General features: G+C 41.7%; 2 protein-coding genes across 3 annotated transcripts in view; both read right to left on the minus strand.

The window, feature by feature from the left end:
- The window catches only part of LOC125034686 (ephexin-1-like), an 8,023-nt gene extending 1,229 nt beyond the window's left edge, over positions 1-6,794 (minus strand). Inside the window, exons 1-11 of one of the 2 annotated variants that reach the window (XM_047626594.1) lie at positions 6,320-6,794; positions 5,878-6,016; positions 5,259-5,453; positions 4,649-4,820; positions 4,164-4,368; positions 3,679-3,938; positions 3,315-3,474; positions 3,043-3,153; positions 2,470-2,563; positions 1,820-1,924; positions 50-65 (exon numbers count right to left, since the gene is read on the minus strand). In XM_047626594.1, coding sequence (XP_047482550.1) covers positions 1,863-1,924; positions 2,470-2,563; positions 3,043-3,153; positions 3,315-3,474; positions 3,679-3,938; positions 4,164-4,368; positions 4,649-4,820; positions 5,259-5,453; positions 5,878-6,016; positions 6,320-6,658 — 1,737 coding nt within the window. In that variant the 5' untranslated portion in view covers positions 6,659-6,794 and the 3' untranslated portion in view covers positions 50-65; positions 1,820-1,862. Of the gene's footprint in view, positions 66-1,819; positions 1,925-2,469; positions 2,564-3,042; positions 3,154-3,314; positions 3,475-3,678; positions 3,939-4,163; positions 4,369-4,648; positions 4,821-5,258; positions 5,454-5,877; positions 6,017-6,319 lie in introns of both variants that reach the window. The other variant, XM_047626593.1, reaches the window with a different exon arrangement.
- A 3,325-nt stretch (positions 6,795-10,119) lies between these two features.
- Positions 10,120-15,000, minus strand: part of LOC125034454 (serine-rich adhesin for platelets-like) — a 232,001-nt gene continuing 227,120 nt past the window's right edge. Inside the window, exon 8 of the mRNA XM_047626207.1 lies at positions 10,120-10,160. Within this exon, the coding sequence (XP_047482163.1) occupies positions 10,120-10,160 (41 nt within the window). The remainder of the gene's footprint in view (positions 10,161-15,000) is intronic.

Here is a 15,000-nt window from a genome sequence, read left to right on the forward strand (position 1 = left end):
CACGGTGAAGCTCCCGGGGAACCATCCTCGCTCCTGGTCTCGGATTCTCTCTCCCTGATACCAGCCTAGTGTTGGAAAGGAGACATTCGTCAGATCAACTAGATCTATATCTATGGTTCAATTCTATGGACATATTGAGAAATTGAATCTTGAAGTGAAAACACTTATTGTCATAATAATCACTGAGTTTTTCATTACAGAATGTAAATCTGTGACTTAAGCAACTTATCATCATTCAAAATACAAACAAGCTTATAGAAAAAGTTGTAGTCTCTCTCAAATATGTCAAAGGTATCTATCACTTTCATAGTCTGTTTGTCAAACAAAAGGCCAACCGTTTTATACTGTACCTATTTATTAAAAAAAAAAAAAAAAGGAAATTCCATCACTTTTACTATCATAATTGCATGCTTTATTGAATTACCCCTGTCAGATTCTATGTCATTTATTAGTAATTAAATCATGCAATTAGTGATAATGCAAAATATGCATCACATATTTTTAGTACTGTTAGCATTATAACAATTATAATCCCTATTACTAATTAAATGTTACTTATCTCATTCTGGTCTTGTATCATGCAAGTGTGTTTGTGCAAATTCAAGCTTAAAGCTGCATATACCTATTTACCTCAGCATTTGCAATGATGTGCTTGTGTGCATGCATATCTCTTAACATACATGAAAAAAACATCAAGCACTTGCAAGCTTAAGCTTTCATCTTCTCACACTTTCCTAAAAATATCATGCATAAAGAAAAAAAATAAAATCACTCAGACACATACAACAGAAGATGAAGACAATCTTACACTGAAAAACACACATGTACACAATAAGGCAAGAGACATGATTCTGGGCTGAAGTACATCTAATGTCGAAGTTCCTTTCCATGTGTAGTCCAGTCTCTCTGTTCCCTCTATCCATGAGCGTACACTACTCAGTACACTTTCAACATAGTTTCAGAGCTGCTCCATTGTTAAAACAGATTACATAAGCAAATGAAGTTGGAAAAACAGAAAAGGGAAGAAATCGGGGGGGGGGGAGGATGATAGCAACTTCCAAAACATGTATGTATTGCAAGAAATTTCTATCAGTCACTCAGCTGTTCTATTGCAAAGACCTCAATGGGAACACATTTCAAGCATACCTTAAGCTGGCTCTACTAACTTATGTACTGCAATTAAATAACACAGCACATTGAAAGCATGCACATTACAGTACAGTACACCAAACTACATGTGCTGAATTACACAAAACAAAATATTATGTACGATCAGATGAAAAACACTTCCATAACAGGAATGGAGTAAAAGGAATGTTTGATTCCATTTCTCCAATAGTGGTGTTTTATTTCATCTGGTCATTCACAATAGTATATGAAACTGTCAACATTAAAACATATCACTCATTGAATTCTTAATGTTCTCCATCTCAAAAACTATGACCTTTAAACACATTCTTTATTTCTATGTGTCACTGACCACCTCAAGTATCTTGATCAATTTCTAAAGAGAGATAATTGGTAATATACAGTGCAACTGACAATTGGCTTCAAAAAAGATGTCAAGAGAAGTATAAAGAACAACCAAACAGTAAATAATAAAATTACAAGAGACAAAAAAATTGCCTGCATTAAATCTGACTTATGATACACTAGAGAAGGGTTGTCCTTCATTCACAGATGAAACTGACAACTTTGGGAGAAAAAAACACTTAAAAAAAAGATTTTGTGAAGACAGTATTTCGAAGATCAACTCCTATTTTTACACAAAAATTCATTCCCAATACCAGTGCCAACACAGTAATCCACGGTCACTAACTCAACCTGTTCAACTCGATGGGCATCAGTTTGCACTCTTGCTGCTAGGCCTCCACTGTTCTTGGGTGACTGCTACCTAATGCCGGATGTATGTAAAAACCTTGAACTGAATGAAAAACGACTAATCAATTAAGGCCGACCTACGTTCTTCTACTGACTCTTGCACATCCACAAAGAAAAAGCTTTTTTGCCTTTTTCCTTCTAACATGAAAAAGCCTAAGCAAAGTTCATGCACAATAGCACCTTGCAGGCTTTCCTTGGCAAAGCACAATCAGGGCATCCCATGCATCACATAATTTATTCCTAATCATTAGATAATTTTGAGATATGACACTCATTTATATAATATTTACATGCATCAATAGGTTAATTTGCAAAATCATGCTGGTTAATACAACTAATGCATTACATTATTCCATTTCTACATTTTTCTGGTTACTGGCTTAGAAGTCAATCAATTCTAGAAAAAACTATTACCGTCTCAAGTACAAAATTTGAAAGTCATCTCTGTTGAGCTACTGAAAAAAAAGTCAGTTCACATTTTTGGAAAGTAATAGCATAACCAATGCTAGTCCTCTAACTTGTCTCACATCAATATCAACACAAAAAAGGTTTAAGGTTTAGATTAATACACTGCTATGCATTACTTACCATCTGCCATCTTCTTTAAAACATTAACAACATCAGATACTTCTAGGGAAAGTTCATCTGGCTGTTTGGCAACATATGGGTGAATTGCTTGCACCTACAAGAGGAAATAAGACAGATTAAAGTAAATTATTGATAAATCAATAAAAATCTACATAGTATAAATACTAACATGATTATTATTGTAGAGTACTAATGATAAATATATGAGAATCTTGATAGTTTAAACACCAAGATGATAACAAAATGAAATCAGAATATAAACTGTTTATCAATTAACATCTTTCAACATTCTAATCTTAGGAAAATCGAACAGCACTTAACACATCTATTTTCATCCATATCCATTCAATGTCCACTACTCTACTGTTTGATTCATCTATCCATCCATCCATCCATCGCTCCCTCTTTCCCACATTCACTTAGTCCCTCACTCACCCACTGACTGACTCACTCACTCACTCACTGATTCATTCCATCCCCCATCTATTCCCTCACCCACCCATTGCTCACTAAATCTATTCATCCATCCCCCTATATACCTACTCTCTTTTCCTATAAACTCCTAAAGCTTACCTGAGGGCAGTCCCACTCCTCGTATATCCTTTCGTCGGGATTGTCCGAGCTCCTGGGCGTCACTGCTTCCACCCAGCGCGTTCTGTCAGACTCCATTGGACAGGATACAACCTAATAGAAAAAAAAAAGGATATAAATTTAACTTTCAGGCTAGGGCATCTTTCTTCCATAAAATGCCAATATAGTATTCTAACCAAATCAATAAAAATAAATCAATATCACAAATAACAAAAAATTAGAATAATGATAATAATAATAATAATAATAATAACCATTTCGACAGTCTTGTTCTCATGGTTCTGCAACATTGTCAAAATAAGGAGGTTCTTGTGGCCGTCCAAAATGCGTCCTGGAAACTTGTCTGCGGCGTCCAGTTCCAGCACTTGTACCATGTTCCTCGAGCAGTAGTCCAGCACCATGTACTGGTCATCACTGTTGGGAACATTCATAATGAAGGTTATTTCTACTGGTGTGGTTTTGTAACTTGGGAAAAATACCATATGCCCTAAGCAGTAAAAGTTAATAAAACTGGTACCCGTCAACTATGCCTGCATTATATTCAGTGGAAAAGGACATTTGGGGTGATATGGAGAAAACAAATTACATACCTAAGTATACAGCAACACAAATGCTTACCTCTTTTTCTTTGTAACTACTAGCAAGTCTGTGAAAAGGAAGAAATACAAGGTGTGTTTGGATATTCTCCTGCCAAAGGTGAGCTTGACGTCGTTCTCTCTCCAGGTGAGCCTCGTCATTTCCCCTTTCTTCACAAGCCAGCGGGACGCCGAGATGAGGGGAATGGCTTTCACCTCTCGGAAGTCCAGCTGACGGGAAATGATGAGCATTTCTTCCATGCGCTCCATCTTCCTGGCTCCCTCGTTGCATTCAGCTACAATCTGTTGAGGCAATTCCAGCTCATCAGGACGGATGCATTATACGAACCACATTTGTAATCTTTCATCACTGGTAATTAAGACAGAGGCAGAGTGGTGAACAAAGCCCAGTTTTCATGATGCATTTCCTAATTCTCCTCCAGAAAACTTCTCCTCTCCTTCACCCGACAGCTATCTACCAAAAACAATCTACTGCAACCACCAAGAATAGACCGCCTCAGGACTGACCTTCGTTAGAGTAGCTAGGGCTAGCTTACACTCGTTCCATTCCGGAGTGCCATACTCCAGCCTGTGAAATATGGCATCCACGAGCAAGGGCAATCTTGTGATCCTCTGCATGGGGAGCATGAGGAAGGAGTGCATGGCAAGGGATTGGCACACGGGAGAACTTTCTAAGCGATTTAGCACCTCTAAGAACCTCGGATTATTTTCTCTGCAAAGAAAACAAAGTATTATTATTGTTGTTATATCACAAAATCATTACTATTACTTAAATCACTGCTATCAATCGCAATCATAACATGATTTGGATTATTCTAATTAACATTTCTACCATTATCAATATTTTAATCTTTTCTATCTTTATTACTACCATTATCACTACTTAATATATAAGTCATTAATAAGAATCAGCTTTCCAATACACTGAGATTACATAGAAACACCAAATCTACTTTCAGTGACAATACAGTAACATAATCACATATACTTACTTCAGTTCTTTTAGAATTCTATCTTGGTAGATTTGATTGGAACAGTATTTGACATACGCTTGTGAGTGGTTATGAGCATGCTTCAGTATTATGTCTGACAGCTTTGAGATTCTGACGGACTCCTGCCATCGTTTCTCCAAGTCGGCAAGGAGCATTTCAGAACATCTCTTCACTGGAAAAAGGAAGATGAAAAGTTACATTAAACTGAATCTTCAAACATGACCTGAGAGAGAACGCAATCTACTCTTCCATATGTTAAAAATAATGTATTCTGAAGCAAATCTACATTTTATAAAACTCAATTTCAAAACAAGTCGTCTCATTACTTTCAAGATCAGTAAAAAATAAAAAGGGAGTTTATTGCAAGGCATAATGTTCAGTTACTGTATGTACATATATACAAAAAAATAATAATAAATAAAAAAAATAATAATTTCACCAAGAGAAACAAACTTTATATGTAAAACAGAATCACTTCCAAATAATGGCTAACTTTTACAACATATTGCACATAGTTTAGACTACTGTATTACTTGTCACAAGGCTGTTAACAGAACAATGAAAAACAAAATGAACACTAAAAAAAAAGAAAAAAAAGATTAAGACTTACCTGGTAAAATATCAGAAAAGAGGATGTGTCTCTCCCTTCTGGTAAGCACCGCATCTTCACCTTCATCTACGGCGAACTCTGGGCACTGAACGAAATGCGTGACCAGGACGTTGAGGCTCTTCAGGTAAGAGGCCTCGGAGGTAATCATCTCGAACATGGCCTCCTGCATCTTCTTCTCCTGGCTGTTGATTTGACCTGAAGTGTAAAATACAGGGCATGAACTACAATCGTTACTGAGAGAATGCCATCCGCGTTATAAGTGCCTAGAATGATTAATAGTTGACATGAACACTGTATTTACTGAGAGAAATGGGAAAGTTGTAGATCCTTTTCTAGAAAAGATATTGGTGACTTAAGTGGTATCAATACTGAAGAAATGAGATCGAATTCTTAGAGGTCCCTATAATGTAATTATGAATGACATGCACTATGCATCAACATCATGAGAATCCAACCTGCATTGTATGGATGGCACTGATAGAACAATAACAAAAATATATACACACAAAGAAGCAAACTAGCTAAAAAATATATATATAAAAACAAATGAACATCAGAAAGTAACCTATGGTACCATCAAAGAATGAAATACAAGAATTATCACCCAAGCTTCACTTACCTAAAATACCACTCTCTATGACTTCAGGCAGCTCGCACCACAGGGTACGTCGTCCATCAGCTGGAGTTACAAGTTCCATTGCAGAAGGACGAGTTTGTAGTTTACCCGGTGGAGAATTATGATGTCCATCATTGATTACCTATAAGCAGGAACATTAACATTAACAAAAGAGAATCTTAAAAAGATAAAATTCGAAGATACTTTTATCCAAATCCTAACATCCCAAATTCTGATTAAACCTACCATAGAAAATCAAAATGTTTCAATTTAATAAATCTGTTTATTCATTCAAACAAAAGCTATCCTTAATTTTTCTACAAAACAGTTTCAATTCTGTGTATCTAATAGCAGCATCACAACTGCCATCTATCACATAAAATTATCTTAGATTATCTGGGTAACATCTCAAAAGAATTTTCTTTTAAACCAAAAAAAGTATTACCTCATAATCATCTTCTGAAGAGCAGTCTCCTTGATTCTGTGTTGCTCGCTCCAACACTGTTGCAGTGTAAAACTGGTAGAGCGGTTCATCAGCAAAGTGTGAACTCACATACAATGGCTCATCTTGATTCAATGCATCACAGCTAAAGTCCAGGTAGCTATTATTATCCCCATCAACGAGACTAGAGGGCATGTGAAGAAGCACAGGATGTGACCTCCTGGAGGAGGACGAGGAGGACTTGGCATTTGGTGGAGATTTGGCAGGGGGTTCGTCTCGCAGGCAGAGGAGGGGGAGCTGAGGCAATGTCTGCAGGACGAATGTATCCTTCACTTGACCCATGGGACACAGCACTCACAACAGATGTGCGAGCCTGAGGCACATTTTGCATGATGGAGTTTGCTACCTCTAATCCTAAGGCTCTTTCGTCCCCACTGGAGTCCCCACCACTGTTAGACACTAAAGTACTCATATCAATGGTGGCATATTTCACACTGTTTGGCCTCAATCCAGCATATCCATTGTCATCTGGATGAATCAGAACAGGGACTGGAGAAGTGTCACTGCTCGAGCATTCTGATGTCCGAAGGACTCTTCTCCCTGGAGGAGCGGTGGGTCCTGTAGACAGCAGCTGATTCAGCTTGGATGCTACATTTGCCTTGCTAAGTTCCTCAGGTTCAGTTTCTGTGTTTCTTGAATCAACATGTTTCTCTGAAATGCAAAATTATTATGAAGCTGTTGCGTGGTTTATAACTAACATACATGTATCTCTGGATTTTAAGAAATGCCACGTTTGTTCTATGCTTTACAATCTATACTTACAAAATATCATTGACTAGATTTCACTCACATTCTTTTATGAAGATGCAATAGGCAAAAGTTCTAACAAAACATAAATAATAAGATTAGTGAACTTTTACCTTTTGGAGGTGGAGCTGGAGGTGCTGTACGTGGCCTTACTGGTCCACCACTACAAGAACCTGTCGATCCCTTCTTACTATAGATACTAGAAACTGGTCGTTGTCTCGTTTGCATAGTGGTATCACAAGAGCTCTGCGTCGTGACAGATGCTATTGAAGGAGTGTTGGACTTCCTATATTCTTTCGTACTAGCGTTGGACAGCACACTTTCCGAATCTGAGCGGATGGTGCGCTGGGAAGCATCAGACATCTCCCCTGCATCCTGTCTTTCCGTTTCTATTGTGAGGGTAAGGTAGAATGTGGCCGACTCCTTCTTGGAAGCTGGGGGTCCTGCTCGCGTTACTGAAGTGACCGAACCTGCTGAGGATTTTCGTCTGAAGTGGCTCTTGAAGGACCACTTTCTCTTATTATCTGCACTGTTGGGGCTCATATCACATGCTAGATCTGCAAAATTCAAATTATTATTATAAAATATACCTTCAAAATTAGAGAAAATAATTATCACTAATATCCATCATATCACCAAACATCCAAAAGGTTTTTAAAATAACGTACTTTCTGTACTTTTGATGTCAGAGGCGCTGAAAGTGCTTTTCTTTTTAATACGATTCAAGCCTGTTCTGACTTCATTCTTCGTTAGTGACCAGTTCCTCCTCAGTCTCCGCATGCCTAGGTTGGCCGCCTCAGCAATCTTGGTAATTCCATACTGTTGCTGCTGCTGTTGCTGCGCATTCTGTTGCTGCAGCTTGTCTGATGCTGAGACTTCTGAACTCAGTGACTCAGGATGGTCCCTTGAGGTCTGAGATCCATCATCAAGGAACTGTGGTGGAAAAGAAATTATTTACATGACTTGTAGTCAGGAGGAGGAGGAGGAGAAGGAGGAGGAGGAGGAGGAGGAGGAGGAGGAGGAGGAGGAGGAGGAGGAGGAGGAGGAGGAGGAGGAGGAGGAGGAGGAGGAGGAGGAGAAGGAGGAGGAGAAGGAAGAGGAGAAGGAGGAGGAGAAGGAGGAGGAGAAGGAGGAGAAGAAGGAGGAGGAGAAGGAGGAGGAGGAGGAGGAGGAGGAGGAGGAGGAGGAGGAGGAGGAGGAGGAGGAGGAGGAGGAGGAGGAGGAGGAGGAGGAGAAGGAGGAGGAGAAGGAGGAGGAGAAGGAGGAGGAGAAGGAGGAGGAGAAGGAGGAGGAGAAGGAGGAGGAGAAGGAGGAGGAGAGGAGAGGAGAGGAGGAGAGAGGAGGAGGAGGAGGAGGAGGAGGAGGAGGAGGAGGAGGAGGAGGAGGAGGAGGAGGAGGAGGAGGAGGAGAGGAGGGGGAGAGGAGAGAGGAGAGGAGAGGAGGAGGAGAGGAGGAGAGGAGTAGATCGGATAGGATTAGGTCTGCAGCGTCCGTCGTCGCTCTCCTCGTTCGTCTAAGCTTCTGTCTGCGACCTTCCGCGTATAGATTCTGGTCTCTTCGTCCCCTCTGTATCTTTCCTCTTCCTCTTCCGCTCAGTCTTCCTCTCCTCTTGCCTTCTGAGTCTTCTTCCTTCGGCTCGTCTTCTATCTTCGTCTGCTTCTTCTTCTCGTCCTTCCGTTCTTCTTCTTCTTCTTCTTCTTCTTATGTCTGCTCTCTTATCCGTTTCTCTCTATCTCTTCTTCTTCTTCTCTTATCTTCTTCTTCTTCTTCTTCTTCCCCCCTCTTCTGCCCTTCTCTCGTCTTCCTCTTCTTCCTCTTCTTCCTCTTCTTCCTCTTCTTCTTCTTCGTTCTCCTCTTCCTCTTCCCTCTTCTCCTTCTTCCACTTGCTTCCTCTTCTTCCTCTTCTTCTCTCTTCTCTCTTCTTCTCTTCTTCTTTTTCTTCTTCTTCCTTCTTCTTCTTCTCTTCTCTTTCGTCTTCTTCCCCAACACACATACACCACATACACACATATACACACACCCCCACACGATAAAAATATAATATATATATATAGAGTATATATATGATATATATATATATATATATATTATAGAGATGAAAGATATATATAATATTAGATATAATATTATATATATAAATATATATAATAATATATATAAATATATATATAAAATATATAGATAAATATATATGAAAATGTAGAATATAAAGATATTTATAAATGAAGATATAATAATATATTATATAATATATATATATTATATTGATATATATATATATATAGATGTATAGATATATATATGATAGAGATATAGATAGATATATAACACACACACACACCACCACACACTCACACACACACCATACACAACACATACAAATCATAATACATATACACATTACACATATACACATATAACATAGATACATATATACTAGATATACATATTATAACATACACAGATACACAGATACCACAGTATACACAATACACATATACACATATACACATATACACATATATACATAGAACATATTATACTATACCTAGATACATATAGACATATATACATGTATATACTATATAGAGATATATATGATATATATATATATATATATATTAGATTATATATATATATATATAGAAATAAATGAAAATAGAGAATACCCACATATAAACACACCACCCTAACCCATCCTCCCCATACAAAAAAACACACACACACTACCAAAACCCCCACACAATACCCCCCCAACAAACCCCATCCCCCCCCCCAAACCCCCACCCCACCACCCCACCCCCCCCCCCCACCCAACCCCACCAGCCCCACCCCCACCCCCCGCCCCCCCCACCCATCCCACCCCCCCCCCCCCCCCCCACCCCCGTCCACAACGATAGTAATGCCGACCCAACAACCCCCAAAAGATACGTCCAGACCATGTACAACCCAACCTCAGGAGTTCGTCCACTTCAGGTTAAAGACCTCGGAAAGCTTCATATGCCCCAGGCGTTATCCTCATCCTCAGAATCTCCACCTGCGAAAATACGAACAAAATACTGATTTTTTTTTCAGTTTTATATTTTCAATCAGTGGGTTTCTGCTAGCGGGCCCCGATTTCTGCTCTCCAAAATTTTTTTTATAATATATGAAAATTTGGTTATTTTTCCGACTTATGAACGCATCGAATAAATACCTTTAAAACTATTCCCCAATTAATATCACTCACAATATATCGTATCTGCATTTCCTAGGAATATCTATCATAAAATTTCCCCCCAAACGGACACTCAGCCCTATCATCATTACTTACAATTTTTTTTTTTTTTTTTTTTTAATAAAACATGCCTCGACCGTATAAAATTCATCCATCCGCACTCATTACTTCTGCATCTAATTATTTCATCATCCACACTATCACTACACTCCCCCCCCCCCCCCACACACACACACTAAAGCAGCAATTAAAACCAACACAAATACAAAGTCCATTCACCGTTCACAAGACCACCTCTTGAGCCTCTGCAATCATTCTCCATCACACTGCCAATCGACTCGTCTTATCTCACATCAGGCGCTGGCCCCAACACGCATGCTGTGTGAGGCCAGTGTGTGTTGTGGGTACTGTAAACATACTGCTGGGGGGGGAGGGGGGGAAGGAGGGGGGTGGAAGGGGCTTGGGAGGAAGGAGAAAAGGGGGGAAGGAAGGAAGCAGAGAAGAGGGAGAGAGGGAGGGAAGGAGGGAAGGAGATGGGAGGAAGGAAGGGAGAGAGGGAAGGAGAAAAGGGAGATAAAGGAAGGAAGTGGAGGGCGGGGAGGGGGGGGGAGGAAAGGAGGAAGGAGGAAAAAGTAAGGAGAGAGCAGTGATGAAGAGGTGAAGACGGAGGGAAGGAGTAGGAGAGGTGAAGGACGGAAAGAGTAAGGAAAGAGAGGGGGGGGGAGGAAGAAGGAGAGAACGAGGAAGAAGGGAAGGAGATAATGAAGAGAGAAAGAAAAGCAGAGATGGAGAGGGCGAGAGGGACCGAAGGAGAGATAGTGGAAAAGAGTGAAAAAGATGAAAGGAGCTTAAGAACGACACAGTGATGCTTTTTGTCCGAGTTGTTACAGAAGTTCCAAGGGCTTATGCTGTAAGTTCGGAAGCTCTGCCGTACGTGTTTTCGGAAACCGTCGACTAAAACTATTCTAAACTTTAATTGGGTTGTTCAGTGTTTGCGTCGTTATGAACACTCCGTAGAGCTAGTATTACGTTATATAACCTCAAATACTGTTATGTATATTTTGCAAATATTTCCTAGGCGTCTGCATAAAGTATCACTTGGCAACAGCATTAAAGTGTCATGGAAAAAACACGCTTATCGTACTCCTAAGTACAGTGTTCAATGTTCATGAACTATTGCATTGATGCAAAGATGATGTACACATACTAACACACATATCTGCCCCCCCCCCTCTCTCTCTCTCTCTCTCTCTCTCTCTCTCTCTCTCTCTCTCTCTCTCTCTCTCTCTCTCTCTCTCTCTCTCTCTCTCTCTGTTTCTCTCTCTATATATATATTTCTTTCTTTCTTTCTTTCTTTCTTTCTTTCTTTCTTTCTTTCTTTCTTTATTTATTTATTTATTTATTTATTTATTTATTTATTTATTTATTTATTATTTTTTTTCCCTTTCTTTCTTTCTTTCTTTTTCTTTCTTTCTTTCTCTCTCTATATATATAAATAGATAGATATATATAATCACACACAAACACACATCCAAGCACACGACCGCACGATCCCAACCACAGAAACCGAGAGTTCCAAACGGGCGTCGCTTCATATCACTAATCATTCCACACGAAGCGAACGCAAAATCCTCATCATCTTTAGCCAAACATGAAGGTGCAACGTTCCCCTGTATCCTCAGAGTGTCATTAAAAGCTTAAACACATGTTTGCTAACCCTCACTGGCGTTCTATTACGAAGCCAGAAACGTAGTCGGGCTCAAGCTGACCGCAAGTCCTACGGGGAAACAGGAGGACTTTCTTCAAAAAAAGAAAAAAAAAAAAAAAAAAAAAGAGAGAGAGAGATGGAACTTGATAGTGAATAAAGCACCTCTGCGCGTGCCACTCGATAGAGATCCTGTGACGAGACTAGACTCACTCTTTTATTTTTTTTCTTTGAATCATTTGTGTCCTTACATATATGGTAAACTTATGATTAAAAACGTTATGAAAGTTGATAACAAAGAACAAAAAAATGCATGCAACAGCGAACAGGATACGGAAATCATGCGGTTTCCCAAGCCAACCTACGAAAACATGCACAGGACTACTTACCCGTTTCCCTGTAGACATGTAGATCATCTTACCCTACTTACGACGAATACCTCGCGCCCTGAGGAATGCTTTCTGAACCACTTACCTAGGCTGCAGGCGCGAAACAACCGCACGTAGGTCATATGCACCCCACTAAAATACAATTAGATCCCAACCATTCCCGCCCACGAGCCCGGACGCTACTGTACCTATTAGAGACCACAGCAGCGGCGCCCCAAGTCATTACACGTCACACTCGCATGCGGGAGGCAGCCTTGGCGGTCCCGCACGCCGGAGCCAAGGTGGGAAGTGAACTCTCTACTTCCGCCTGGCCGCCGCTCGCACGCAATGCACGCGGGCTCGGGAGCATCCACGCGAGGATGTATGGAGGAATCCCCTTATTTATTTAGCATTCCCTCGGCAGGGGAGGAAGACGTCTTCACCCGTCACTCGTCCGTGAAGGGCACGAGTCGCTGCCACGATCAATCAACCGCGGAAAACATGACTACATGACATGCCAATAAAATGATAATAACAGTAATAGCAAAGCGTCGAGCCACGTCACCTTTCCGACGCCCCGAACTCTGGCCGAGGGACGCGAAAAGGGACGCCCACCCACCTTCCACGTAGAGGCTGATTTCCTGGGCCTCGTTCTCGTCCCCCTCGTAGAAGATGCTCCTGATCTTGGCGCTCTCGTAGTAGAGGCTGCTGGAGGTGCTGGCCGTGGAGAGGAGGGAGGCGTTGTAGTAGCCAGGGGAGTAGGCGGCGTCGTAGGTGTTGGGTTCGCTCTGCCCCAGCAGGATGGTCGACGAGGAGCTCACGTACACTGCAAGCCACGACGCAAGCTCAAGCAAGCGAGTCGACCCAAGATCAACTCAAAGGACACCCTCAAATACACATGTGTCTATATCAAATAATCTGCATTTATATATCAAAACCTTGTTGGAATAGAGGAACGACATTCGGAGGATGAGCCATGTTCTTTCCCCTCATCGAGTGAAGTGCTTGCCACAGTGACCCATTGCAATTATAAATTCGCGTCGCTGAATGACCAAGAGCTCGAATGACTTTAATTACTTCTTTTTCCGTATAATACTGTAAAGACGAGTGTCAGTTTCGTTGGCATTTCCGGCAGCAGACTGATGACCGCTGTTTCTCCTTGAATTCACGTGTGCGCGGAGGCGTGGACAGGGGGTGGGAGGGGATAAAGGGGAAGGAGAGGAGAGGAGAGGAGAGGAGAGGAGAGGATAGGAGAGGAGAGGAGAGGAGAGGAGAGGAGAGGAGAGGAGAGGAGAGGAGGGGAGGGGAGAGGAGAGGAGAGGAGAGGAGAGGAGAGGAGAGGGGAGGGGAGGGGAGGGGAGGGGAGGGGAGGGGAGGAAAGAGGAGAGGTGGCGGTGAAAGAAGGGAGAAAGTAGAAAGGAGGAGAGGGGAGGGGGATGAAAAGCAGGGGAGGGGAAAACGGAGGAGAGGGTAGGAGAATGAAGATATGAAGAGATAAGGAAAGAAGGAAAAGATGGGAAGGGAAAGGGAAGGAAAAGGAAAGGGGAATGGGAGAAGAGGGGAGGAGGAAAAGAGAAGGGGATGGGGAGCCGAGAGAGAGAAGAGGGAGGGGGGGAAGGCAAAACGGGGTGCGCGGTTTCTCTCTCTCTCTGTTACTCTGTTGCAATGACCTCTCCTGCACTGCGCTTGATTTCCGGGGTGGGTCGGTTGGCCCGGCTCGCTAACGCAGCAACAGGTAATCACAAAAGAGAACAGACAGACAGCCGACACAAAAAACAGGTCTTTACATTACTCACAGCATGACAGGAAATATCGAGACCAGATTGCGGATTAAGTCTTCATCCAAAAACAGTTCATATTACGGTATCATAATGCCTTAGGAGAATTCAAACAAAGTTTTTATCCTTTCTCAAAACAGACACATTCTCTCTCTCTCTCTCTCTCTCTCTCTCTCTCTCTCTCTCTCTCTCTCTCTCTCTCTCTCTCTCTCTCTCACACACACACACACACACACACACACACACACACACACACACACACACACACACACAAAGTAGCCCTTTCCTTGCATTACACATTTCTCATCAACTTTCCTCGCGTCGCCGGGCCTGCCTCGCCGATCCGTGACAGACAGACGCCAAAGGTGTTGGAGCGCGAGGCTGAGGAATAACTCGAGACGTCTCAAGGTCTTACTCGAAGCGCCGGAACCTTGTAGACACAAAGAAACACGCTTGTTAATGCTTCCTCTCTTTAATTTCCTTTTCTTTTTTCTCTGTATATTTCCTTCCTTCGTAAATCCTTTTCTTTTCTTTTGCTTTCTTCGCTAATTCCCCTCTTCCTTTCTTCCCTCCTTCGTAATTTCCCCTTCCTCCCTTCCCACCCTCTTAAATTTTCCTCCTCCCTCCTTTTCTACCCTCGCAAATCCTCTTTTTCCTCCTCTTCCCTCCTTCGCAACCCTCCCCCCTCTTCCTCCCCATCTCCCTCTCCCTCTCCCTCTCCCTCTCCCTCTCCCTCTCCCTCTCCCTCTCCCTCTCCCTCTCCCTCTCCCTCTACCTCTCCCTCCCCTCCCTTCCTTCCTCCCACCCCC

The sequence above is a fragment of the Penaeus chinensis genome, chromosome 18 (assembly GCF_019202785.1).
Source record: "Penaeus chinensis breed Huanghai No. 1 chromosome 18, ASM1920278v2, whole genome shotgun sequence".
Taxonomy (NCBI): domain Eukaryota; kingdom Metazoa; phylum Arthropoda; class Malacostraca; order Decapoda; family Penaeidae; genus Penaeus; species Penaeus chinensis.